We start from the raw sequence: 27398 nt of genomic DNA on the forward strand, positions 1-27398 counted from the left end.
AGATATTTCAGTGGGTAAAGGTGCTAACCTGAATCTGATTCCTGAAGCCCACATATTGGGAGAGAGAACTGACTCCCAAATGCCTCCGACCTACACACGTATGCTAACAGCAAGAAGGAGAAGTTAAAAGTAAGTCTCTAAATCTGAGTAGTCTTGAGATTGCAGAGACCACAAAGCTATTAGGTCTGGGTTCAATTCCTGACACTGCATAAGAAAAATGTGGGGGGAGGGGGTGGTCTTTGAGACAGGGTTTCTCTGTATAACTCTAGCCATCCTGGAACTCACTCCACAGACCAGGATGGCCTCAAACTCAGAGATTTGCCTGTCTCTGCCTCCTAAGTGCTGGGATTAAAGGTATGTGCCACCACTGACTGCAAAAATAAAAATTTTTTTATATCCTACACACATGTAGATGGCAAAGAACTCATATTTCTAAAGGAAACCTCTAGAAAAAAATGTTGGTAGTGAAATTCAAACATTAATGATAAATTTTAATTCATCTTATTTGTTTCTGAAATTCAATCATTCTGACCTCATTCAAAAATCTCCATTTACTAGGTATTAAGTTCCTTTGAATGTGCTTACTTAGACAAAAATTACAACATGACCTTCAGTCAACAAAGTTACAACTAGGCCCTATGGAACTTAGAGTCTTTTACAAACATTTCTTACATGACAAAGGCCATTTGCATAGTCCTTCCAGAACCTTCTTTGTAAACTAAAATCTGGTCATTTTCTGAAGACTGTTTCGATTGCTCAGGAAAGAACTCGTAGCTCTTCCATATCCTGGCAGTCTTTTTATAATACTTGAAACTTTGCTAGTCTTTTTTTTTTTTTTTTTTTTTTTTTTTTCCTCCCTAGGTATACCTGCATTTCCTTCTCAACTACCCTCCATCATTCTCAGTCTCTTATCCAGAACAAAACCACTGCAAACTCCTATAAGAGCTGGCAAGATCACCTAGAGGGCAAAAGTACTTGTAGCACAAACTAGCAAATTAAATTCAATCCCTGGAAAGGCAGAGAACACGGAGTTTGTGATAGTCAGGTTGGGTTACACAGTTAAACCCTGTCTCAACAAAAACAAAGTAACCCAAAGCTAAACAAAATTACTCTCCTACTCTATCAACATTCACTTTTCCTTCACAGTTGTAACTATGCTACCATTCAAATACAACCACTGGCCCTAAATCCCATACATTTGAAATCAGGGACATTCTTCACCAATTTTCTAGCTTTTTCCTTATATTAACTGGTTTATTCCCATCAGGATGCAGAATATCTCCAAGCCTTTAAAGAAAGAACACAGACCTTTTCTTGACTGCACTTTTCCCTCAAGCTACCCAGTTCATGCTTCTGCCTCGACCTGGATAAGCACAAAGAGCACTAGAGAAAAGTTTGGCTTTTTTTTTTTTTTTGGTTCTTTTTTTTCGGAGCTGGGGACCGAACCCAGGGCCTTGCGCTTCCTAGGTAAGCGCTCTACCACTGAGCTAAATCCCCAGCCCCAAGTTTGGCTTTTTAACTCTGAACATTTCCAATACTTTCTAGAACCTACAGTAAAGCAGTCAGATTTTCAAGTCACCCTCCTCAGGTAAGTTCCATTGTTACTGAATCGGGTATCGCTCTATGTAGACCTGGCTGGCCTCAAACTCAGAGTTCCAAGTGCCTCTGACTCTAGAGTGCTGGGATTGAAGGTGTGAAATAAGTTTGATAGACTAGCAATTGATATTCTTTAGATCCCCAGGTTAATTCTCATACTGTGTTCTCACTTATAAAATAGAAGCACTCAATAAATTAGATAATTGTTGAATGTTACTGTATGGTCCACTCTTCATTTCCTTGTAGATTCATTCTCCTTCCCCATTTCCAGAGTGGGTGGGGGCTGCTACAGATTGAATTTAGGAACATGCCCATAACTAATGACATGTTCTACCACCACTACATTGTCCACAGCCCTCCCCAATTGTTTGTTTTTCTTTTCTTTTTTTTAAAGACAAGTCTCACTATACAGACCTGGATGGCCTGGAACTTAGCATGAAACTGGCTGGTCTCAAACTCACAGAAATTTTGCCTGCCTCTGCTCTCTTGAGATTAAAGGAGTGTACCCCTATGCCCAACCTTCCTTCTCAATCTTTTAAAGGCTGGCATACTTCATTTTCTAAAAAAGATAAAAAAAAAAAATCAGACATTAAATTTCTTTCTTTCCAACTATATTTTCCTATTATGTTCATAGCTAGCTCACTATACATTGAATAACTCACAAAAGTCTATTTCTACATTCCATCCCAACATTGAAAAAAAAAAATTGCAGGCCAGGTGAAGTAGCACACACCTTTAATCCCAACATTTGGGAGTGAGTTTAAGGCCAGTCTAGTCTACTGAAAGATCTACCTCAAAAAACAAACAAAAACAAACTATGTTTCAACCCCAAACTCATGCCACATATCAACTGTCTGGCATTCAGCTCTTTTTATACCTAAAATGCACCTCAAACTTGAAATTGAACCTTTACCCAAATACTCATTCTTTATGCAGTTCTGCCTAACAAGGCAAGTTTTCTTAATATTGGAGTAACTGAAATATCACAGCTCCCTAAGTGTAGAGATACAATCAAGTGCTATCAAGCCCAGAAGCCAAGCAAAATTATAAAAAAGAAAACTACACCTAAAATGCCTGTATCAGATTGCTTCTAGGCAAGACTGTGGGTACATTTTCTTGATTAATGATTCATATAGAGGAGGGCGCAATGTATTATTGGGGCTGCTGCCATCCATGAGCAACAGATCCTGGTTTGTTTAAGAAAGCAGGATCAAGCAATAAGGACCAAGCCAGTAAACAGGTTTCCCTCAATGACTTCTGCTTCCTGCAAATTCCTGCTCTGACTTCCCATAGTAAATGGTAGAGTATGACCTGAAAGTTAAAATGAAATAAATCCTTTCCTTTTCAACTTGTTTTAGATCATAGTGTTTTTTTCACAATAATAGAAACCCTAAATAAGACAGAAATTGATACCCAGATTTGTGGGATGTTATAATAGAACTGATCATGTTTTGGGGGTAATTGTGGGGATATTAGAACTATGGGCTGGAAAACCCATTGGATGTTCAGAGCTTCATAAGCTGCTGTGGGAACGCAGACTATAATGCTGAAAACAGAGCAGATAATAGAGTCCTGGCTTGTGTAGTTTCAGGGGAAAGTTTAAGAGTCCCTTAAAACACTCTATGGGGGCAATTCCATTTTTGAATTTTGGTCAGTTGGTGCATAAGAATCAGCTTTCATTAACAGGAGACTAGAGACATTAAAGTGAAATCTTTGCTTTGCAAGGACAACCCATACTGGTCAGCTGGAGTAGAAGACTAAGAACGGCTCTTTTTTTATGGCATCTCCTAAGTGGTCAGCCACATCAAGATGAATATATCCTTTCCAGCCATCAGTTGTCAGAAACTCAAAGAAGTAGGCAATGAACACAAACTTTGCACTTTCTAGGAGAAGCACATGGGCCAGAGAAGTAGCTGCTACTGCTTCTGAGTAAAAAATAGAAGGGTTATGTGGTAAGAATCACCAGTGGGAACAAGCAAGGTTTTCCCATGAAGCAAAAGAGTGCACCTTTTGGTTGTTATAACCAAGGGAAACTGGGGAAAGGAAGCATAAGTCTATTGTGGGACAAATTGTAGATGCCAATCTGAGCACTCTCAACTTGGGTATTGTTATGAGAAAGAAAGGATAGGGAGGGAGAGAGAGAGGAAGAGAGATAAAAAAGGAGTGTGTGAGCTCTCTATCTCCTCTTGCTCCCTGCTCTTCCCCTCTTCCCCTTTGTCCCTTCTCTCCCCATTCCCCTCCCCTCTTCCCTCCAAGTGCTCATGGCCAGCCTTTACTTCTCCCCTCTTCTTCTCTCATCAAACCCCTCCATGTGGGGAAAAAAAAGAAGAGTGTGTCCATGGGGGGGTGGGGTGGCTGGAGGGGCATAACAAGAGACAGGGACAAAGAGATACAGAAAATGAGAATATTCCTGGACTAACAGATACTACTGTGCTTCAATCGCTGGGGCCCAAAAAAGCTCACCGTCTCTAAGCTTTTCTGTATCTTTAAAGATGATGACCATCAATATGCTGTCAGATAGTCCTTGAACAAAGAATATAAGGAGCTCAAGACCAAAGCACCTAAGATTGAGCATCTTGTTACTCTACATGTCCTCCAACACAAATATCAATGTACTACTCTGAAGAAACAAGAAGAAAAACAAGACTTTAGAAAATGCCAAACTTTAGTCAAGAGAATGAAGGAAGCCAAAGAAATATGCCAGAAACAGATTGCCAAGAGACATAGATGTAGGCTGTCTGTGAGTTTCTACTTCTAAATCTGAGTCCAGTAAGAAATAAGTCTTTTAAGAATAACAAATAACCCAGGCGTAGTGGCACAACCCTTAACCCTTTAATTAATTCTAGCACTTGTGTGGCAGAGGCAGGTGGATCTCTGAATTCAAGGCCAGCTTGGTCTACAAAGTGAGTTCCAGGATTGCTAGGGCTACACAGAGTAACCCTGCCTTGAAAAACAAAACAATAACAACAACCAAAGAAAGTAATAAATAAATGACCAGACCTTGAAAAAAATGAAGAGAAGAGGAATAGCATCACTGAGGCAAAATCTTCTGGGAAGTGTTTGGTCCAGAGGGGGCCAAGGATTTTACCTCATGTTGGCAGCCAAACTTGGTCATGTGAAGAATGAAATGGTTGAGGGGAGCAGCAAGGGCTTGGCACTATGAGAGGCCAGTGTAAAGGTGCAGCCTCGCTTGCAGAAGGTTCAGGAATGAGGAGGCCATGGAGGAAAGCTAAAGCTTGGTACCATATGACAGGGTCAGAGTCCCTGAAGAGAGTCTAGGAGAGGCTACTAGTGAAAGTGCAGACTAGTTACAGGACAGACTACAGACTACAGACTTTTGGAGATGTCAGTCATCATGGAACAACCATCAAAGTCAACAACTGTAAAATGAAGCTGGGCTGAGACTATGACACATGCTATGCGAAAAGACAGGAATGGAGCTACTCATGTCCTCTGAACCCAGAAGATCATTAGTCCCACATGTCCAACACTTGGCTTTACTGCTGGACTTTGGTTTTGCTTTGATTTGAATATAACTATGCCCTGGTTCTTCCCTTTTGAAATAAGAAAGCATTTAGCTTGTTTTTATATTTTGCATGAACAGTTATCAAACCACTATTTTAAACTTTGAACTTTTAAAGTGATTTAATTTTTAAAAACCGCTGGATTTTTAGAAAGTTGGGATGTTCAAACAAGAAAGGGAGAGTTACAGTTTAATAGTAATGTAGTGGTGTCAAGTTGACAAGGAGTCAGCTGTCCTGATTGCTTTATCAACTTCATACAAGCCAGAATTATATCTAGGAAGAGGAACTTCAGAAAATGCCTTCAAATTCCAAGTCTGAGAGGCATCTTCTTGATTAACAATTGACTTGGAGGGCACAGTTTACTGTGGGTACTGCTACCCATGGGCAGCTGGTCCTGAGTTGTGTAAAGGAAGCAGAGCAAGTCATGAGGAGCAAGTCAGTAGGCAGCAGCATTGCTCCAAAGTTATCTGCTTCAGTTCCATCTTCTAAGTTCCTGCCTTGAATTACTTCCTTCCATGATGGAGTATGACCTGAGTTATAGATGAATAAAGCCTTTTCCCAAGTTGTTTATGGTTATAGTGTTTTATATAGCAATAAAAACACAAATACTTTTTTAAAAAAAAAGGTTTTCATTTTATGTGCACTGTTTTGCCTGCATATATTTCTGTATGAAATCTAATGCAAGATCCCCTGGAACTTGCATTATAGACAATGTACTGGATGGCACATGGGTGCTTGCCATTGAACCTGGGTCCTCTGGAAGAGCAGCCAGTACTCTTAACCACCAAGCCATCTCTCCAGCCCCTAAGACAATTACTGATGAAACTTCAAATTATAAAGATTAAAAACAAAATTACTTGAAAATATAATTTATCAGATGTATCCTATCTTATTTAGGGTTTACATTGCTCTAAATAGACACCATGATCAAGGCAATTTGGGGCTGGCGTACAGTTTTAGAGGTTCAGTCCATTATCATTAAGGTAGGAAGCATGGCAACATGCAGGCAGACATAGTGCTGGAGGAGCTTAGAGGTCTACACTTCGATCTGAAGACAACCAAGGAGACTGTCTTCTGCAGGCAGCTAGGAGGAGGCTTTCTTCCCCACTGCACAGAGCTTGAGCACCAAGAAACCTCAAAGTCTGACTATAAAGCGACACACTTCCTCCAACAAGGCCACACCTCCTAACAGTGCCAACTTCTCATGAGCCAAACATATTCAAACCACCACATAACCATGAACTATAGAGTTACGAATTATAAAAAACCTTAAAGTTTATATTGGTTTTGGATGCAAAATATCTGTAGTTTTTATAGTTTGTTGGCCCAACTTCTTGTGCTTTCTTTGCTTTCTATGTACAGATAAAATTTGATGTCTCTGCTTCCTGACTGGCAGGTAGGCCTCTTGCTCCTGCTGTCAGGTCTTCTCCATCATGATAGGCTCTATCCCTCTAACCCAAACCCCCTGCCTCCCTATGTCGCAACAGAAAAATAACTACTATATTTACCAAGGAATCTTCTTGGACTAAAGTAAAGATAAAAACTTTAAAAATCCAGATTGTGCTGGATAGATGGCTCATTGGTTACTAGCACTGGATGCTTCTTCCAGAGAACCCAAGTTCAATACCCAGCATTTTTATACTGTGGCTCACAGCAACCTGTAACTCCAATTCTAGTGAGTCTGATGCCCTTTTCTATCCTCAACTATCACTGCTCACACATAGTACACATACATGCAGGCGAAATAGGTATATACATAAAATAATAAAAATCAAATAAAAATTTTTAAAATGGTCTGGGATTATCAACAAGTCTGCATCAACTGTTCCTCGCTGGATCTTAGATCAACCATAGAGCAGACAGATCTAATCCCGTCTTTGGCCCTCAGTAGGAAAACCATGTCTTTACTGATCTGCAACTGACTACTAAAAACTATCTGGAAGTAGTGGTGCTGCCTATAATCCCAGCGCTTAGATGGAGGCAGGAAGACTGGGAGACTGAGCTACACAGAGAGCTCCAATTTAACTGGACCAACAAAGAAACAATTTAATTGGACCAAAACTAACAAACAGTTTCAGAAAGGGAAAGCACTCCTGAGAAATGAAATGGGCTAGTGAGCTGAGGAAAAGCCCAGAAAGTGCTAGCCACACAGAGCCTCTGACCCTCCACATAGCACCTACCTTGCTCTTCTTGAGCGTCTTTCTTCCACTTGTTTTATGAAGACCAGGTAGGAAAGGGTCTTTACTCCTGGTAACCACTGTTCTAAACACCTGTTTTTCACTATCTAGAATCCACATGCTTTCCATTAATAAAACCCTAACTACAATGAATACATTCAAATGTGTTATTTGTGAAATATTTAGTTACCATAAAACAAAGTTTAGTAACAAAAAAAAAAAATTGAACAAGCACCCTTAAAACTGCTAGCTAGAAGTGAAATCAGCATTACTTATAGCTATCAGGTACTGAAAATCATTCATTTTTGTGACAATGGGTAGTAAAAAATCCCATTTTTACTAGGATGGGTGGGCATCTAATTAACTAAAGGTTTTGTTTGCTAATCCATCATCACAATTCCAGTCTTACAGTTCCCACATCCCAAGCAGTGGGAAGTAAAGTTGCTGAAAACATAAGGGTGCCCCTTCTGGCACCATGTTGGCTCTGGGGCAACAAACAAGGTCTGAGACTGAAAAGGAACAAAAAAGCTTTGAGATGAGTCAGTAAATGAGGCAGGCTCCTCAAGAGTTACAATCAGTAGGTCCAGAATGAAACATTGGGATGGGCATCAGGAACTAGGTAGGTCACCTCTTGGCTTTTAGGTATTTTAGTTAGGTCAAAAAAAAAATGTCACAGTTCCATTCCTACAGTGTTGCTCAAAGTAAATCCAAGCAGTCCTGGAGCATATTGGTGGGGAGGTTAAGAGGGGTCTCTGTCTCTCTCTCTCTCTCTCTCTCTCTCTCTCTCTCTCTCTCTCTCACACACACACACACACACACACACACACACACACACAAACACACACACTTACTTTAAGAATATTAAAAACTATAAGGGGGTCAGGCAGTGGTGGCACATGCCTTTAATCTCAGCACTTAGAGGCAGAGGCAGGTGGCTCTGAGTCGAGGCCAGCTGGGTCTACAGTATGAGTGCCAGGACAGCCAGGGTCACATAGAGAAATCATTATCTCTAATAACAAAACCAAAATAAACAAACAAACAAACAAACAAACAAAAAACCCCCACAAAGTAGTGATTCTCAACCTTTCTAATGCTGCTACACTTTAATATTGTTTCCTCATTTGTGGTGATCCCCCCAAACATAAGATTTTTTAAAAAGATTTATGTATTTATTTTATGTATATGAGTACACTGCAGCTGTCTTCAGACACACCAGAAGAGGGCATTGAATCCCCATTACAGATGGTTGTGAGCCACCATGTGGTTGCTGGGATTTGAACTTAGTACCTTTGGAAGAGCAATCAGTGCTGAGCCATCTCTCCAGCCCATAAGATTATTTTTTGTTACTACTTTATAACTAATTTTGCTACTACTATGAATCGTACATAATGTAAGTATTTTTGGAGATAGTCAAAGAGGCTGAAACCTAGAGAACCGCTGGGCTAGAGAGACAGCTTACTGTTAATAGTTCATATTGCATATATTAGTTACTTTCCTGTTGCTGCGATAAAACAGAATTTATTGGGGCTTAGAATTCCAGAGGGATAGGAGTCCATCATGGCAGGAAAATGGCCATGAGCTCACATCCTTCACTATAAATATGAAGCAGAGAAAGAACTGGAAATAGGCTAGGCTTCTTCATCTCAATGCCCATCCTTAATAATATACTTTTTCCAGCAAAGCATACCTAATCCTCCCCAAACAGCATCATCAAATGTGAAGCAAGTGTTCAAATACCCAAGACTACGAGAGACATATCTCACTCAAAGCAGATGCTTCGAGGTAGATTCTCTTAATAAAGTAGCTGTTTTCCTAACAATGCAGCAGATACATCAAATAAATGGACCCATCCACCAATAGCTAATGATAATATTTGGATATATAACAAAAATTAATCTGAAAAAGGGGTACCTAAAGAAATACTAGGGCATTATCTACTAGAAAGCCCAGGTTTTACTCGGTGAGCAAATGCTATTAACACCATTGTCTGAGTATTTTGACAGTTTTTTATTAATACATATATGTTTTTGGAATTTCCTTAATACAGAATTTCCTCTCAAAGAAATGTATTTGGTTTAGTAGATAACTTTTCCAATCTCCTAAGAACCCTCCCTCATATACTCTGTCAAAGTAAAGTACATAAAATGGAGTTGCATCTGGAGTTGTCTATATGTAAGAAACTTAGTAATAAAGGAAATTCTACTAGGTTTCATGTCACTGGAAGAAAATATAGTATACTAATGAAAAAATCATTTTTACCAATTTTAAGCAATTTTACTTTTTAAAAACAAAGATTTATTCTGTGTATGTCTGTGAGTGTGTGCCAGGTATTGATGCTCTCCGATACCAAGAGGGGGTTAGGTCCCCTGGAGCTGAAGTTACAGCTGGTTGTGAGCCTCCCAATAGAGATGCTAGGAACCATACTCTGATCATCTCAAAGAGCAAAGTGCTCTTGAACTACTGAGACTTCTCTCCAGCTTCCAATTTTACTTAAACAAACAAACAAACAAAATAAAACCTTATAACATTAACACCTTTCACCTGAGAGCTCACAAGTACACATCTCCTTAAATAACAAGCTCCACTTCCAGGCATCTGGTTTGGCAGGTCAACATCTACCTAACAATTAGTAACTTCAGGATGCAGGGTTTCTTGGCATAGCTCTCTGGCTGTCCTTGAACTGTCTACACTAGGCTGGCCTAGAACCTTGATTCCACCTCCACTGCCACTGCCACTGCCACTGCCACTGCCTCTGCCTCTGCCTCCTCTGCCTCCTCCTGTGCCTCTGCCTCTGCCTCTGCCTCTCTGCCTCTGCCTCTGCCTCTGCCTCTCTGCCTCTGCCTCTCTGCCTCTGCCTCTCTGCCTCTGCCTCTCTGCCTCTGCCTCTCTGCCTCTCCTCTGCCTCTCCTCTGCCTCTCCTCTGCCTCTCCTCTGCCTCTCCTCTGCCTCTGCCTCTGCCTCTGCCTCTGCCTCCTGAGTAGTGGGATTAAAGGCTTGCTTGTATAGCTGCTGTCACCACCACCAGGCTTAACTTTTAATCAGTGATTGTGCAACTAATAAAGTGTTTACTTCATAATTTTTTGAGTGAACAGTATGTAATTGGCATATGTAAAACATTTAGAATAGTCAGATCTAAATGTTAATATCTACTAGCTAATCTATCAAATTTTGTTTAAAACATATTAGATTCAAGAATATCCTGTGTCTGTTACAGTAAATTTATATTCTTAAAGATTCCAAAGACTCGATTCACACACTAAAAGATAAGGTGAAGCACTCTAATTGAAAAAACCTTTTCCAATCTCCTCCTCATAGTAACAGCTTCTTGGCTACCTTTTCTTCTATCGCTTTTGGCACACTACAAAACTGTCAGGAGAAAGTGGGTAACTGCTAACTTTCACTTTGTATATCTACAATAAGTAAATTCTGTCAAGGTTGCTATATTATTGATATGGATTGACTTGGGAGTCTTTTTTCTTTCCATAAGTAAAGAAAAAGGTTGAGGTTTCTGGCAGTCTGGAATTTAGATAGTTGAGATACTTAAGGTTTTAGTGTGTTTAAATAACGGTAGGAGAGACAAAAAGTAATTCACAGACTTTAATCCTGACACAGCTCCTGACGTCAAAGAGAAAGAAAGGACCATTTACCTTTAGAAGTTAATGATAACAGGCTATGATATATTAAATCAGATGGAGCAGTGTACAACTAGTTACAGTTATCCAGAAGGTGGAGACATGAGGATCCATCCCTTAGGCCCTTAGGAAATCAGCCTAGGCAATATAGCCAAATAAAAGAGATAAGATAAAGATGATTCAGTAAGGGCCAAGTCTACCAGAAGAACTTCTCACCTTCACAGAGCAAGACTTAGTAGGTTCTAAAAATTCTAAAGCTGGGAGGTGGTGGCAACACACTTTTAATCCCACCATTTGGGAGGCAGAAGCAGCCAGATCTACAGAGCTAATTCCAGGACAGCCAAGACTACACAAAGAATCCCTGTCTTGAAAAACAAGGCAAAATACAAATCTAAATCTTCAGAGAACTGAGCATACTACCCAAAAACATGATGTATAGATGGAGAACCATTTTCTAAATCCAAACTGAACCAAATCAGAGTCAATAAATCTCTGAAAGTACTTATCTACTTCAAATTAGATTATCTTTTTAACTTTTAAAAATAAACTGAAAGGCTCAATTCTCCAATTCATTTGTATACACGAACCATTGGAATTAGTTTAATAGTTGTAAAATACCATTTAAAGGTGACACACTGAACCAGGCTTGGTGGTACACCCTTTTAGTCCCAGCAATCAGGAGGCAGCAGATGAATATCTATGCGTTCAAGGCCAATCTGATCTATACAGCAAGTTCCAAGCTACACAGTTACTTAGTGATACCCCATTTAAAAAAAAAAAAAAGTGACACCTGGTACTGGAGGGATGGCTCAGCAGTAAAGAGCACACACTATTCTTACAGAGGATTAGAAACTGATTCCCAATCAGACAGATCACAACTGCCTGTAACTCCAACTTCAGGGGACTCTAGCTCTGGCCTTTGTAGGTACCTGCACTAATAAATTAAAAGAAAAAATGACATTCATCTAAATTTTGATATACTCACATAAATGAGGAGCTCAAATCTTCATGTTTATATTCCAAGCTAATCTCAACTACCCTTAAGTTTATTTCCAGATATCAAACTTAAAACATACTTTCAAAAGAGAAAACAAAACACAAAACACATGTGCAGCATATTCAATGTTGAAAGTTTCCTAAAAAGAAAGGGAACCAAGGCTGAATAATTATCAATGGCAAACATCATTAACGGCTATGACCCAAAAGTATTGTGTGATTGAATTAAGAACTACAGGTAATGCTAGTAACAAGTCCACTGGTCAATCTTTTTTCTTTTTTTTCAACACGGAAGTATATAATCTAGTGTTCAAATACTGGACAAAAATATAAGGGTACTGTGTCACAAAACCTCTGACTAGAGCATTCTATTCAGTTTTCCAAGTGCTAACTTGGATAGACCACTTCAAAACTTTTACTTACCCATCTCCAATGTTAGAGATTGAACCAAAGCATTACACATACTCTGTACACAATCAATCTGCCAGTAAACTATGCACCCAGGAATAAGCATTTTTTCAGTTTATATTTTAAGTAATGCCTTCAACCATCATACCTGCACATTTTAGGCAATGATCAAATTACAACATGGTTTCATTTAACAGTTGGTTATAAACAACACTAGAAATACTAGTCCACAAAAGTTACCTATTTATTTATTTTGATTTTTCAAGGCAGGACTAAACTCAGATCTGCTTACCTCTGCCTCCCTGGTGCTGGGATTAAAAGTGTGCACTACCATGGCTGGCATAATTCTTTGATTTTTGGCATCTTAATCCCTTTCTTTTCCACCTTTACCCAAGGAACCAGCTCCATGGCCTGTAACAGACTCATGAAAATAACAATTTATAATAAGAATTATATAGTATAGACCCATTATTCCCAAGTGATTTTTTTTTTTTTTGGACAGATGACCCAAAAGGTGAGGAAACTGAATTGAATTATTGAATAAAAAACCCACTTTTTAGTCAAGCATGGTGGTGCAAGCATTTAATCCCAGCACTCAGGAGGCAGATCTCTTATTTAGAAGCTAGCCTGGTCTTGGAGGGGAAAAAAAAAGATGACAATGAGGAAGGAGGAGGAAAAGAAACACACACACACACACACACACACACACACACACACACACACACTATTTTAAGCTCTCCTAAGATTTTACTATAACTCAAATGCATAGTGTAATGTTAATCACTCAACTCACTATTAGTTAGGAATTAAGCAGGGTAAAAAAATAAAATTAAGATTCTTAATTTTAAATTTTAAAGTGAGACTGTTCTTCTTACAGAATCAACAAGTTTATGCATGTCCAAACGATACTAAGTTCAAACTATGTGCCATATATGAATTACTTACAAAACTAAAGCTATTTTGGGGGTTGGGGGGGGTTAATGAAAACATTTTAAACAAATGTATGCTGTTTACCATCTAAAATGAAAAACTAGATATACCACTGAATAGTCAGTACTTAACGACTTGCAAGGCACTTGGATTCAACTCACCCTCCAGTAGAGTCCTTTAAATCAAAGCCGTAAGTATTTAAATGAAATGATTTAGCAGAGGTAGAGGGATTTGAACTTTCCTTTCAAGAAATAGGAAAAGCGAGGTGACAGACACCTGTAATTCCAGAGCTCAGAAGATGGAGGCAAGAGGATAAGGAACTCAATGAGGGCCTCTGGATTTGAGGCCAGCCTGGGCTACATGTAACCCAGTCTCAAGTAAAAGTAGTCTTCAATGACTTCTCAAACCAAAGTGAGAAATGCATTACTTTCACATGTACTTTTTAAAGACACTTCTAAACCTAGCCGGACGTGGTGGCGCACGTCTTTAATTCTGGGAGGCAGAAGTAAGCGGATCTCTGTTTAGAGCCAACCTGGTATACACAGCGAGTTCCAGGCCAGCCAGGGTTACAAGCAAGACCTTGTCTCAAAAATAAAGAAAAAGAAGAAAACTAAACCTGTCAGACTTCGGCAAAGGAACACCAGTTTGCATAAAGCCTATCAAGTTAAACTACTGAGCAGGAATGCCTTTCCTGCTCAGATCCTAGATCTAAATGGCTTTCTTTGTAAGAAATCTCCAAATCCGGTTCCTGGCCTTAACAACAAAAGCTCTAGCCAACGCTGCAACACACCGACTCCCTCCAGTCTGCACATTGGCTTCAAACTGTCTGGGACAACAGATGAGGTAGTTCGACGCAGACCTGGCAACGCAGTCTCAGCCTCCCAGGAATTGTCCCTTCCCTGTCCCTTCCTAAAGAAAAGCCCGAACCACAACGCAGTCTACACCGTCAAAATCACTCCCGTTCTATTAAAAAGTAATAATAATAGAAAATGTACCTGTAGAGAGTCTGCGGCACAGCCAATAAGTCACAGCTCGGAACCCGCTCCCTTCTCCTTTCCGTAACACCTCAGCCCTCCCTCCCTTTCCGTGTCAACTCCGCGGCTCCGCTACGAGCGGAGGCGCCCAGAGGGCCACAGAGCTCCCCGGAGCGGCGCACAGGCTCCCGCGAGGCCCGCCCGCGCCAGGCCCGGCTCCGTACCATTCTCCTCAAGGGGCGGACTCCGGAAGGGCAGCGGCTCCTCCTCCTCCTCCGCGGCCTGCAGCCATCTATCGGAAAGCGTCTCCGGAGGCGGTGGCACGGGCCACCGAACAAGGACAGCCCCGGGAAACCTTCTCAGAACTAACTCAGCTCCAGCGCTAGCAGCAGAAGTCGAGTCTTTCATAATTGTGCGACCAGCTCCGCCGGGTGACTGGCCACAGGGACGCGCCCGCGCCCGCCTCCGCCGGAGACGGGGCCGCGGCAGCCACGTGACGGGGGCGTCGAGTGCGTCGCGCGGAGGGCGTGTCACGTGAAGGGCGCGTTTACTGCGGCCTACCCCTAATCCCCGCCCAGCCGCCGGCCGGGAAGCGCAGAGCTGCGGTTTTCCCTGGTGTTGCTGGCTTCAGCTTCCCCTGCCTCCGTCTGTGAGAACTTGTTCCGCTTTAATGACCGGATCCCCGGGTTCGCCAAAAAGTAACTCCCGCGGCCAGACACGATTGTCTTGTTTCTTTTGCTATCGCATCGGTCTATGTTGGTTATTAGCGATAGCTTTCCCACACGTTATCCTTTCCCATCAAGGGTGCAGTCTGTTATTATCGCTGCTATTATAAGTGGCTTATTTTATGTGTATGTGTGTTTTGCCTCATGTATGTCTGTGTAACATATGTGTGCAGTGTCCTCGGAAGACCGCCCTAGATCATCTGGAACTGGAATGTCAGACAATTAGTGTTTTTTGAGTCCCTTGTGGCTCAGGCTCCTGACCTAAAATGACCTTGAACTATGGAATTTGCTTTTAATCCCACAGTTCTGGGATTGCCAGCTTTCGCCATCCTGAAAGGATTTTGGATTTTGGTTTTTTTGTTTTGTTTTGTTTTGTTTTTGTTTTTTGTTTTGACCTGGAGTAGTTGGCACATGCCTGTAATCCCAGCACTCAAAAGGCTGAGGCAGGAGGATTGCAGTAAATTCGAGACTAGTGAGGGTTAGAATGACAACACCGTCTTAAAAACACAAAACCAAATCTGCTTTTGACACATCATCTTTTCGCTCTTACAAATGTAAAGGCTCCACTGCCTGAAGCTCCGTTCTGCCTCTATCTTTGCTCTTTTTACTCTGACTAATCTCAAATTTACTGTAATCTTCCTGCCTTAACTTTCCGAGTGCTGGGATTACAGGCATGTACCACTACTGGTCTAAAAAAAAAAAAAAAAAAAAAAATCAAGATGGCAAACGCCTGTAATTCTAGAAGGGAGGGGCAGGCAAACGCCTATAATTCTAGAAGGCAGGGGCAGGCAAATCTCTGTGAGTTAGAAGCCAACTTCCAGGTCTGCCAGAGATACCTAGTGAGACACTGTCTCAATTAGACACCCCTCCCCCAATAAAAACCCTACCAGCTTCACTGATGAATAATTGACACATTTAAGTGTACAATTTGATAAACTTCAACATGAAATCACTACTCCAATCAAGGCAATGAACATATTCAATAGTCCCAGATTTCTGGCACCCTTGCTAAACTCTTCCTGTGTGTACAGATCTCATCGCTCTAACTCAGTGGTTCTCAACCTTACCAACACTGTGTGGCTTTAACACAGTTCCTTATATTATGGTGACCCTCCCCCAACCATAAAATTCTTTTTATTGCTACTTCATAACTGTAATTTTGCCACTGTTATGAATCATAATGTAGATATCTGAAATGCAGGATATCTGATATGCAGCCTACAGGTTGAGAACCAACATTCACACTGCAAGTGTCTCTAGATCTCTGTAGGGAATCGGTTCCAAGACTCCCCATACCCATAATATATATCTTCAAGAATACATTAAATTGGGCTGGAGAGATGGCTCAGTGGTTAAGAGCATTGACTGCTCTTCCAGAGGTCCTGAGTTCAGTTCCCAGCAACCACATGATGGCTCACAACCATCTGTAATGGGGATCTGATGCCTTCTTCTGGTGTGTCGGAAGACAGCAACAGTGTACTCACATATATAAAATAAATAATTAAATCTTTAGAGAGAGAGAGAGAGAGAGAGTCACAGCCCTGCATTTAATCACAAAGTTTATCACGAAGCATTCCTGGCTTATTCCTCCTGAATTCCATTAAAATGATAGGCCTCCACTGTCCTCTCTAATCCCAGTTGTGCATACATTTGTGTTTTCTTAGCCTAAATTACAGCAAAAATAAAACCTCTTCAAAAAATAAATTAATACATGCAATAACCAACAAAATGCAAACGTGTATTTCTTTAGCAATTAATAAAATGTTCAGTATAGATATAATTTTATTTCCAAATACTTTCCTTCTTTAGTTGATTGAGTCCACATAGAACCCATGTATAAGGTGGGACAACTGCACTAGCCTGCTTTGTGTCTACAAATGTACTTTGGCTGTACTATCTGAAGTTTTGTACAATGTGTGCTTAATTTGGTTTGGTCTAGCTTCTTCCATGCTTAATAGTCATTATCTACCAAGCAATATAACCCACAGTTCACTGAGGCAGGCCTCTTCAACAAAATTCATCCAACCACTGTATCTCTAACAAGTTTTGTGGTGTATATAAACCATCTGCAGGCACTCCCCATCTTGTAGGCCTAGGAGGAACAGTGTTTTTAAGTGTTTTAATTGCTGGCCATGGTGGTACATGTCCTTAATCCTAGCACTAGGGAGGTTGAGGCATGCTTACCTCTGTGAGTTCAAGGCCAATCTGGTCTACATAGCAAGTTCCAGGCCAGCCAAAACTACATAGTGAGAGCATGTCTCAAAAAAAATTAAAAAAAAAAAATATATATATATAATAGATTTCCAGTGGATCTTGATTAACATGCAATCATTCAATAACTATATTTGTCTTTTCAATTTCAATTGAGTCTATACATTTTGTGACTTTTCTCTCTTTATAATCTAGGAGATAGGACAAACAAGAAAATCAAAATATAACAAAATGAAATTAGTTTATTTCTTGTGAAGTTTAAAACTCTGGTTAAAAAGGAAAAGTTTCGGGCTGGAGAGATGGCTCAGCGGTTAAGAGCACCCGACTGCTCTTCCTGAGGTCCTGAGTTCAATTCCCAGCAACCACATGGTGGCTCACAACCATCTGTAATGGGATCTGATGCCCTCTTCTGGTGTGTCTGAAGACAGCTACAGTGTACTTATATATAATAAATGAATAAATCTTAAAAAAAAAAAAAAAAAGGAAAAGTTTCGGGTTGGGAATTTAGCTCAGTAGTAGAGCGCTTGTCTAGTAAGCGCAAGGCCCTGGGCTCGGTCCCCAGCTCCGAAAAAAAGAAAAAAGGAAAAAAAAAAAGAAAAACAGGAAAAGTTTCTTCTATATAGACATCTAGCAGAAGGTAGGGCCCATATTAAAGGTATGTCTTTCTGCATTAAGATTTAGATTCTTGCCTAGCAAGCGCAAGGCCCTGGGTTCAGTCCCCAGCTCTGAAAAAAAAAGATTTAGATTAAAGGTATGAGTCTTCCCACCTCAAGATCTGAATTAAAAGCTTCTGTCTAGACCAATGAGCTGGGCATTTAATCCCAGCACTTGGGAGGCAGAGGCAGGTGATCTCTTGAGTTTGAAGCCAGCCTGGTCTACAGAGCTCAGGACAGCTACAGAGAGAAACCCCGTCTGGGGAAAAAAAAAAACCCAAAAAACAAAACAAAAACAAAAAAAAACCAAACAAGCAAACAAACAAAAGGACCAAATGTCTTCCCACCTCAAAGATCGAGACTGGAAATGGATTCACCCTCTTCAAACCAAGGTGAAAATTTCTCACAGGTATGTCCTCCATTTCTGGATTGTAGTTCATTTCAGACATAGTCAAGTTGACAACCAAGAATGGCCATCACAACACTCATACACATAAAATAAAAATAATTAAAAAAATTAAAAATAAAGAAATTTAATTCAAGAAGCTTTTCAGAAGTTGGCAAAATAGTTTAGTGGGTAAAGGTGTTGCTGCACAAGCTAAGGGGTCTGAGTTCCATCCCTGGACCATTGTCAAGGTGCAAAGAGAATCCTCACACACATGCACACTAACAAGAATAAGAAGAATTTTACAGATGAGCCGTCTCCCTACCCGCCCTGTATCTTCCTGTACTCCAATAATCATAATAATCATGCTGAAGATGACGTCCTGCGGGAGGTCCTGATGTCATTGAGGGAGGCACAGACTTTTGGTTCCCTGGAATGGGCTCTTGCAAGTGTGAGTAGTGCAAGTGAAATGTAAGATGAACCCACAGTGAAGGCAAATGTCACCAACACAGTATTAACCGCCTGGATAGTGCGTAACCTCCCTGTTTCTCTCCTTCCCCATCTTACCCTATGGTTAACAGTCTCACACCGAGGAGGGCTGACCTCAAGCTCTCAATGGGGGTACTGTAGAAATGACAGTGTGTGTCTTCTGAGGCTTGATCACAAAGGACACTCTGGCTTCCATCTTGTTCTTTCAGATCACTCAATCAGAGAAGCTGAGCAGCCTTTCAAAAAGTACACATAGCAAAGAACTAAGGCCCTGCCAATAGCCTACTTGCCAGCCATATAGCCAAGCCATTGTGGAAGGCGTTGGCATTCTCATTAACTCCAAAACTCTTCAAGAAGAAGTCAGCTAAGCCATTCTCAACATCCTGACCCCAGGGAATTGTTTTTTTCAAGCCTCTAATTTTCTTGGATAATTTATGTAGCAATATCTAACTGATAAGATTGTGGCATCACTAGGTCATTATTTCATGATAGAATTTAATTACAACTGGGAGACATTTGGAAATCTTCAAGGCAGTTGAATTACAACTGAGTCTTGTGGAAATATACTGAGAAAGGCATTCCAGACAAGAGAATATCTGAATGAAGCAGTAAGAAGTGCCCTGAAATCCTTCAGTGGCTCTGCTGTTCTCATAAACAAGTTTGACTGGGTGTAATCCCAGAACTTGGGAGGCAGAAGCAGGGGGATCTCTGTGAGTTTGAGGCCAGTCAGAACTTTATAGTGGGACCTTGCTTCAATCATTCATACATACATACATACATACATACATACATACATACATACATACAAAAGCCTACATACCTTAAAATTTTTCACTTCAGTCTTGTCTTTTTTTTTTTTTTTTTTTGGTTCTTTTTTTCAGAGCTGGGGACCGAACCCAGGGCCTTGCGCTTCCTAGGCAAGCGCTCTACCACTGAGCTAAATCCCCAACCCCCAGTCTTGTCTCTTATATGTCTACTTTTCTATGAAGTGTCCATTATTACCATAACTTACAAGCTTCTTATTTTGAGAATATGTAGCTCTCTTCTCACCACACATGCAGTTTGATTTAGGAGCCTTTTCTAGAATGTTCCCATTGCATAGTGTATATTTCCTATTTAAAACTCACCTTTTTTAAAAAGAGATTTTATTTTTGATTGTATTGCAAATGGGTACACTTGTCTGTAGAAGCCACAGGCATTGGATCCTCATGGAGCTGTAGTTTCAGCTGTAAGCCCCCTGACATGTTGGCTGTGGATAGTCCTCTAGAAGAACCGTATGTGGGGGCTGGAGAAATGGCTCAGCGGTTAAGAGCACCCGACTGCTCTTCCAGAGGTCATGAGTTCAATTCCCAGCAACCACATGGTGGCTCACAACCATCTGTAAAGAGATCCGATGCCCTCTTCTGGTGTATCTGAAGACAGCTACAGTGTACTTATATATAATAAATGAATAAATCTTAAAAAAAAAAAAAAAAGAACCGTATGTGCTCTTAGCTGTGAGCATTTCTCCAACTCTAATTACCGACTTATTTGTCGTTGTCCAGTAAACATTCATTGAAGGAGGATCTTCACCTTAGCCATCTTCACCAGTGTATCCCAGCTCAGCACTTAATGACATATAGGCATTTGTTTAAAAGCAAACAAACCTTAAGTACTGATTTCCCAGGGAACCAGAATTCAGGCCTCAGTAAGCACGTCAGGGCTCACAACTGTCAGTAACTCCAGCTCCAAGGTATCTATCTTAACATGCTCTCTGTCCCCTGAGGACACATACACACAGAGAGACAGATAACCACACATATACATGAAAATAAAAACACTTTCATAATATGTAATTCAATTCATAATCTTGTCCCCCAATTCTGGCATGTAGAGCACCATGTCAAATTGAAACAAGAGGCTGTTCCTAAATAGAGGAAGATGACATGTGAGATGCTACATGGACATAACATGCAACTCTGTGATCCTACAGGGCAAAGTGAATCAATCCATGAGCCGCTACACCTGCTACACCAGCCTATCTATTTGAGCTTCCACAGAAACTATGACTTTGAGTCCCAGAGTCACAACAACAACAATAAATTTCAGTCTCCAAAATGTCAGTCATTCAAGGCAGCTTAACATGAGGAAGGCTGTCTCCTTCAAATAGCTCAAGTGGTTTGAGTTTGTCTCAACCCAGCTTGTCTAAAAATATCTCTCAGCAGCCCTCGCAGGTTATAGCTGCTAGGGGAGAAAGTGGCCTAGTGGTCATCTTCAGGAACTTACTGAAACCTTTCACCTCAGGTCAGAGTATCCTCTTCTTTTGCCTCCTTTTTAACATTCCATATCGCAATGAGCTTTCCCTGATGATAAAAGGTCTTAATCTCAGGAAATAGCTATACAAATAGGCCCACAACAACCATTTTAAATATTAGAAAGTTTCATCAGGGAAAAGACATGAAATAGAGGGTCAAGGGGACATTAAATCTCTGGAAATTCAAACCTTTTTGAGGGAGAAGTTGGGTGTTGATCATCTTAGGGAGAGGTTTTCTTGTCTTGGTGGCTACTTGGCACCAGCAAGCCCCTTCCACCCACATCTGTAGCTGGCACACGATGGCCTCACCTGCCCTGACTCAAGCCACAGGCCCTTGCTCCTGCAACCTGATAGCCGATATTGTGGAAGACATAGTCATGAATTTGGCTCAACAGAGTCTTATGCATGATGCGACTTTGGTGCTTTCTTGGTGGCAGTGGTGGTAGGTAGTGGTTTTTAAAGTGAGGGTTTTGTTGTGTAGCAAGTTGTTGTTGGCTATCCTGAAACTCACTCTGTAGACCAGGCTGGACCCACACTCAAGAAGAGATCCACCAGCCTCTGCCTCTGCCTCTGCCTCTGCCTCTGCCTCTGCCTCTGCCTCTGCCTCTGCCTCTGCCTCTGCCTCTGCCTCTGCCTCTGCCTCTGCCTCTGCCTCTGCCTCTGCCTCTGCCTCTGCCTCTCTGCCTCTGCCTCTGCCTCTGCCTCTGCCTCTGCCTCTGCCTCTCTGCCTCTAGTGTTAGTTTAAAGGTCTGCACCACCACTGCCCATTGAGTTGGTGAGTTTTAAGTTTTAAGCTGCTTTACCCTGACGTCATTCCTTTAGATTTGGCTAAATGCCACCCATAGGTGGCCCTCCTAAAGGGCATATTTAATGGACTCTCAGTTGCACTGAAACAGAATGGTGTTTGTGGTTTAGCTAAGAGACCAATCCAGTTCACTGGCTAATCTGTGTAAGTGTAGCTTCTGACATTTTCAAAGCAACAGGCTCAGGAAGAACAGCTATCTCTATTGCACATTGCTGCATTTGGCTGCTTCTGCCAGGGCTGAATTCTTTCCCGATGTTGCCTATGAACGCTAATAAAGTTCCGATTCAAACTTCTTCAGAACATGCCAACAATTTGATGCAGCTCCCAAGATGTACAGGAAAGAAGGCATAAACTCTTTCTCAAGGGCATCACTCTTCTGTAGACAACAGAGGTATATTCCATGATGGCATTGCCAGCTTTGAATCTACTGTTGAGGCATTGTAGAAGTCTGTGATTCTGAAATCTCACAGGAATGTACAAAGGCAGAGCAGCTGGCTGTGACATTTGTGGCCACATACAGACCAGAGTCCCTTCTGCAATTGTTTCTCCCCCTGGGGAACCCAGAGTGTCTGTGCTGAATAAAGAGAAAGGCAGTGGTGATCAGTTCCTCCACGGGCTTCACTTTAAAGTTGTATGGGAGGGAGGAGCACTGCGCTGACCAGAGGACGTGGTCAGAGCAGACTAACCGTGACTGGTATGCTGTACTACAGCAGCCCATCCAAGGGAAACTGTTTCCTTCACTCCCTCCACCCGAGATGCCACAGCCTCAAAAGAAGCCCGAGTTACCTTACGGCGACACAAATAAGAACTCAATCTGCTCACCGACCAGTGTAGGACAGTGTGAAGAGGACCGTTGTATATTTGACGGTGTAGGAAATGGTCGGTTTTGGATACAATTTCTAGTGTCCTTGCTTAAGCAAGAGTTCCAGATTTACTGCTAAAATAATGTCTGCTTATGAAAAAAAAGTTTTTCTTTTTAAAGTAGTGAATAATGGGCTTAATTCTAGGTTTGAAATTTAACTAAATTAATATTTATTTTTGGTGCTGTGGGTTAACTTTATACACGCTTGGGTATGTGCTCTGCCATCAAGCTTAAACTTCAGTTCAGAAAATTCATTTTTAGAAACCAGTAAGTTAAAAGTATTACAATTTGTGATTACAAATGTCTCTCACTAGCCAGGTTTTAAAACATCCTGAAAATATTTAAAAATATGCTCCCCAAGTCTTGATGATGTAGGGGTTTACTTTCTTTTTAAAAAATATGCAAGAAGGTCTGTTTATTTGCAAGGTATATATAAAACAATTTGTCAAAATGTAGCTATTGAAGTGCAGGATAAATTAGCTTTTGGAGATACAGAAAAATTACTAAACTGAAAGAAAATTGAGGGTAGATGGATGAGCAAAAGTGAATTTCATATAAAAGCGAAATAACTTGAAATAATGATGTGCAGTGAGTTAAATTCTGTGCTACAATAGTGGGAGTGTTCTCTCTTCCTGTGAGTCAGAAGGCGGCTCTGAAAAGAAAATGAATGAGAAGATGCAAGCTTTCCCCACTCCCAAGGAGCTGAACTGACGGTGGCCTTGAGACTTCAGGAGGGCTTCTCTAACACCCGATGTGTGGTAATGAGTGGACTCGGGTGAACTATAGGAAGAAAGGACTTCAGGGCAGAGAGGAGGCTTCTGGCCAGAAGTGCCTCCTGATGATAAATTTTGGCTTCATAGAATTAGCGCCCAAATTGCAAGTGGAATGCAAGATGATCTTAATTTAATGGCGAAGACACAAACTCTTTGAATGATCTCCGCTGAGCTGAAAGGCTTGCTTACCCTGAAGCTTTTACAGCTGCAAACTGAGGTGAATGCTCTTGCCTGTTGTCCTGAAGTGGTGTCTAAACTTGGGGTCCTCAAGCTCAATCGGCAAGCACTATATTCACTGAGCTATCTAGTCTGCTTTTGAAGGTTTGCTTTCAATGCTAGTAAAAGCAGGGGACCCAACACCCTTACAGGCAAAAAATGAAATAAAAATAATGCTGACATTAAGTAATTCAAATCAAATCAAATCAAACAGAAAGAAAGCCAGTGTGTGGAATGTCTAATTAATGTAACATCTCCATTCCTCGAAGTTTGATAGTTCCGAGTGTTTGGCAGTCAGCACAGAATCTTTTATACAGAGGGTGATTAAACCAGTTGCACTACTTTGGAAAGACTTGCGGATTTTGAAATGCTATTTCAAAAGCATTACCCTGTCACAAACAGAAAACTTAATAAATGTCAATTATAAACACTTGGAATGTTTTGAATTAATCTTTAATGCCAGTACCTTGATGCTGTTGATGAAAAAGAAAAGAAAAAGACCAGTTGTCATCTCAAAGCAGATAGAAGACGGTTGATTCTGGAGCTTAGAAGAAGGAGGTCAGGAACACAGATTCAGTTGACCTCAAAATCCATGTTCTCACATGGAATCAGTTTCATGAATTTTTTTTATACTAACAGAAACAAAGAAAGTCATAAATCAAAACACTTTTCAAATACATCACTGGGCACATCGTGTAGGTGGGTTGTCACAATGGGAAAAAGAGAAAACCCCCTGCAAGCTTTAGACACTACCGGAGAGCATTCTTGGCCCTCTGGTTGGTGAAGTAGGGTTTTATTAAGTTAATGCATTCCTAAAGCTTTTATCTGCTAGTCACAGGATGTAAGGTCTCAGGCTGTTATGTCCAAGCAGAAGTGGGTGAGGAATGGCACTTGGGGGCTAAAGATAGCTTTGAGATAACTTGTAATTAGGCTCTGGCCCTGCAACTTCCACTCTCTTCACATCCATGACGTTCTAATCAGTCAGCCTTTGCAGACAGCTTCTCTCCAGGAATTCCCATTACAGCACAGAGTCTGGTATTTCATAAGTATTGAATACCTATTTCCAGAGTAACTTAAGAAGATGAAAACAGTTCTTCTTCAACCATATGTGAAAATGCTAATTATACAACTAAAATATTTTATAAACTTTTATGATATGTACATATTTATATATTATTTATGATGGGAGGCTGTGGATAAATGCAGGGCTTTAGGAATATTATACAGGTGCTCTATCACTGAAGTGTGCCACGGAACCCTCAGAGCTTTCCTCTTAAAATTGTTAGTGCATGTATACGCAAGTACGCATTTGTGTGTGTGTGTGTGTGTGTGTGTGTGTGTGTGTGTGTGTGTGTGTGTGAGAGAGAGAGAGAGAGAGAGAGAGAGAGAGAGAGAGAGAACTTTATGGAGAAGGCCAAGGGAGTAAGTTGGTGGGAGAGAGCATGTTTAACATACAGTCCCTGAAGGAGATCATCAACGCCAAACCAAAAAGACACAACCTTCCATCCCCTGTCCCCTAACCCCACCCATCAAAACATAATTACTTAAGAAAGATACTTTCTACCTGTAAAATTATTCTGAGGGAGGGCTAGAAGGTAGCAATGAGTAAAGGTACTCAAGATCTAACAACACCAGCCCAAAAGCAATCCCTAGAGGCCATGTGCAGATAGGAAGAACCCAACTCTTCTCTGGCATATACACAGATTCATGCTCGCGTGCATGCACACACACACGCGCACACACGCGCACACACATGCACAGTGGCATGTGCATGCATCTCTCCATTAAGTTTTAAAAGCCCAAGAAGGATGACCAAAATGCGAATGCTTCACTCCTTCTTTAAAAGGGGAACAAGAATACCCTTGGCAGGGAATAGGGAGGCAAAGTTTAGAACAGAGGCAGAAGGAACACCCATTCAGAGCCTGCCCCACATGTGGCCCATACATATACAGCCACCCAATTAGACAAGATGGATGAAGCAAAGAAGGGCAGGCCGACAGGAACCGGATGTAGATCTCTCCTGAGAGACACAGCCAGAATACAGCAAATACAGAGGCGAATGCCAGCAACAAACCACTGAACTGAGAACGGGACACTCGTTGAAGGAATCAGAGAAAGGACTGGAAGAGCTTGAAGGGGCTCGAGACCCCATATGAACAACAACGCCAACCAACCAGAGCTTCCAGGGACTAAGCCACTACCCAAAGACTATACATGAACTGACCCTGGACTCTGACCTCATAGGTAGCAATGAATATCCTAGTAAGAGCACCAGTGGAAGGGGAAGCCCTTGGTCCTGCCAAGACTGAACCCCCAGTGAACGTGATTGTTGCGGGGAGGGTGGTAATGGGGGGAGGATGGGGAGGGGGGAAGGGGGGAGGGGGAGGGGTTAGGGGATGTTGGCCCGGAAACCGGGAAGGGGAATAACAATTGAAATGTAAATAAGAAATACTCAAGTTAATAAAGATTTAAAAAAAAAGTTTTAAAAGCCTTCTTTCAGTGACACAAAGTCTGAAAGGAATTCCCAGAGCTAGATGTGGTGGCCCGTGCCTTCCCAGGACTCTGGAGGCAAAGACAGGCTGATCTCTGTGAGTTCCAGGCTGCCAGGGCTTTGTTTCAATAAACAAACATAAAATTATCAGTAGCCAATACTGAGGAATTTCCCTTCAAATCTAGCAAAACTTCCATGTTAATTATAGAGACAGAAAGGTATCAGGCCAAAAATAAAAGCAACATCCCCCATCTACTGCAGCTGGACTCTGTGAGAAGCTTGACTGGCGACTTGAGATGCCTTATGTAAACAGTTCAAGAGGACCGGTCCCTGGGGGCTGCATCCCAGGTTGCCAGTCTCAGGACACTTAGTGTTTACTGCCTCAAAATAAACTCTATTCAAATCCTTCACTCAAATGGCCCAGAAAGCAGACCAGGTAATTCCTTTAAGAGCTCTATAAGAACCCCATTTTCTCTCAGAAGGAGCCATTCTCACCTTTCTACCAGCCTTTGCTCCTGAGTGTTAAGGTTAAAGGTGAGTACTACCCACCCACCCTCAGACCCTGAAAACTTGTTTTAAAGGAACCCAGAATAGTAGCAGAATAAATAGCATTAAGTGTAAAGCCAGATAGTCGAGTTTAAACAGACCTACATCTTTACATGTCTATCTCCTGAGTTTCTCAAAAACATGGATGTGTTAATGTGAATAAATATCAGTTCATTATTAGAACTACCAGTTAACAATTTGAAAATAGGCAGTGAAGATTTAAAACCAAGAGCATGCTTTTATGATCTGTAATATCTCAAAACCACTCTCGATAGTGCATCGCTCACATTTAAGCAGTTAAGTCTCTGGACTACAATTTAGGTATTGTAAATACAGATTAAAATTTTACACAAATGGTATTGGATTTTTTTTTTTAATTCTTGAGAAATAAGTCAGGTGATTTAGGGATGGCTATACCATTAAAATTAGTTTAATCAAAATCAGCAAAACACTATGGCTTACTATAGCGTGATGTCTCTAACCCCTCTAAATAAGCCAAAATAATTCATTATATATTTAATATGCAGCCCCAGCAATAGCATTCATTAATGTAGTGAGAATGATAAGCCCAAGGCCCAGGGATAAACGTGTTTAACAGACAAGAGCTGATACAAACGTGTTGATTGAGAATAGGTGTGGACAGAAATACTGCAGAACAAATGACAGCACAGTCAGAAGAAAGCATTTAACGGATACCTTGCCCACTGTTTCA

The 27398-nt window shown here is 41.1% G+C and overlaps 1 protein-coding gene and 1 pseudogene across 4 annotated transcripts in view; one reads left to right on the forward strand and one right to left on the reverse strand.

The window, feature by feature from the left end:
* Positions 1 to 14715, reverse strand: part of Trpm7 (transient receptor potential cation channel, subfamily M, member 7) — a 90948-nt gene extending 76233 nt beyond the window's left edge. The window contains exons 1-2 of one of the 4 annotated variants that reach the window (XM_087654380.1): positions 14462 to 14704; positions 12626 to 12744 (exon numbers count right to left, since the gene is read on the reverse strand). In XM_087654380.1, coding sequence (XP_087510506.1) covers positions 12626 to 12676 — 51 coding nt within the window. In that variant the 5' untranslated portion in view covers positions 12677 to 12744; positions 14462 to 14704. 4 annotated transcript variants of the gene reach the window in all.
* Positions 14716 to 21292: 6577 nt separating this feature from the next.
* On the forward strand, positions 21293 to 22456 carry LOC147995670 (solute carrier family 25 member 3 pseudogene; annotated as a pseudogene).
* Positions 22457 to 27398: the final 4942 nt, after the last annotated feature.

This window comes from Rattus norvegicus, chromosome 3 (assembly GCF_021556685.1).
Source record: "Rattus norvegicus strain SHRSP/BbbUtx chromosome 3, alternate assembly SHRSP_T2T, whole genome shotgun sequence".
In the NCBI taxonomy this organism is placed as follows: Eukaryota; Metazoa; Chordata; class Mammalia; order Rodentia; family Muridae; genus Rattus; species Rattus norvegicus.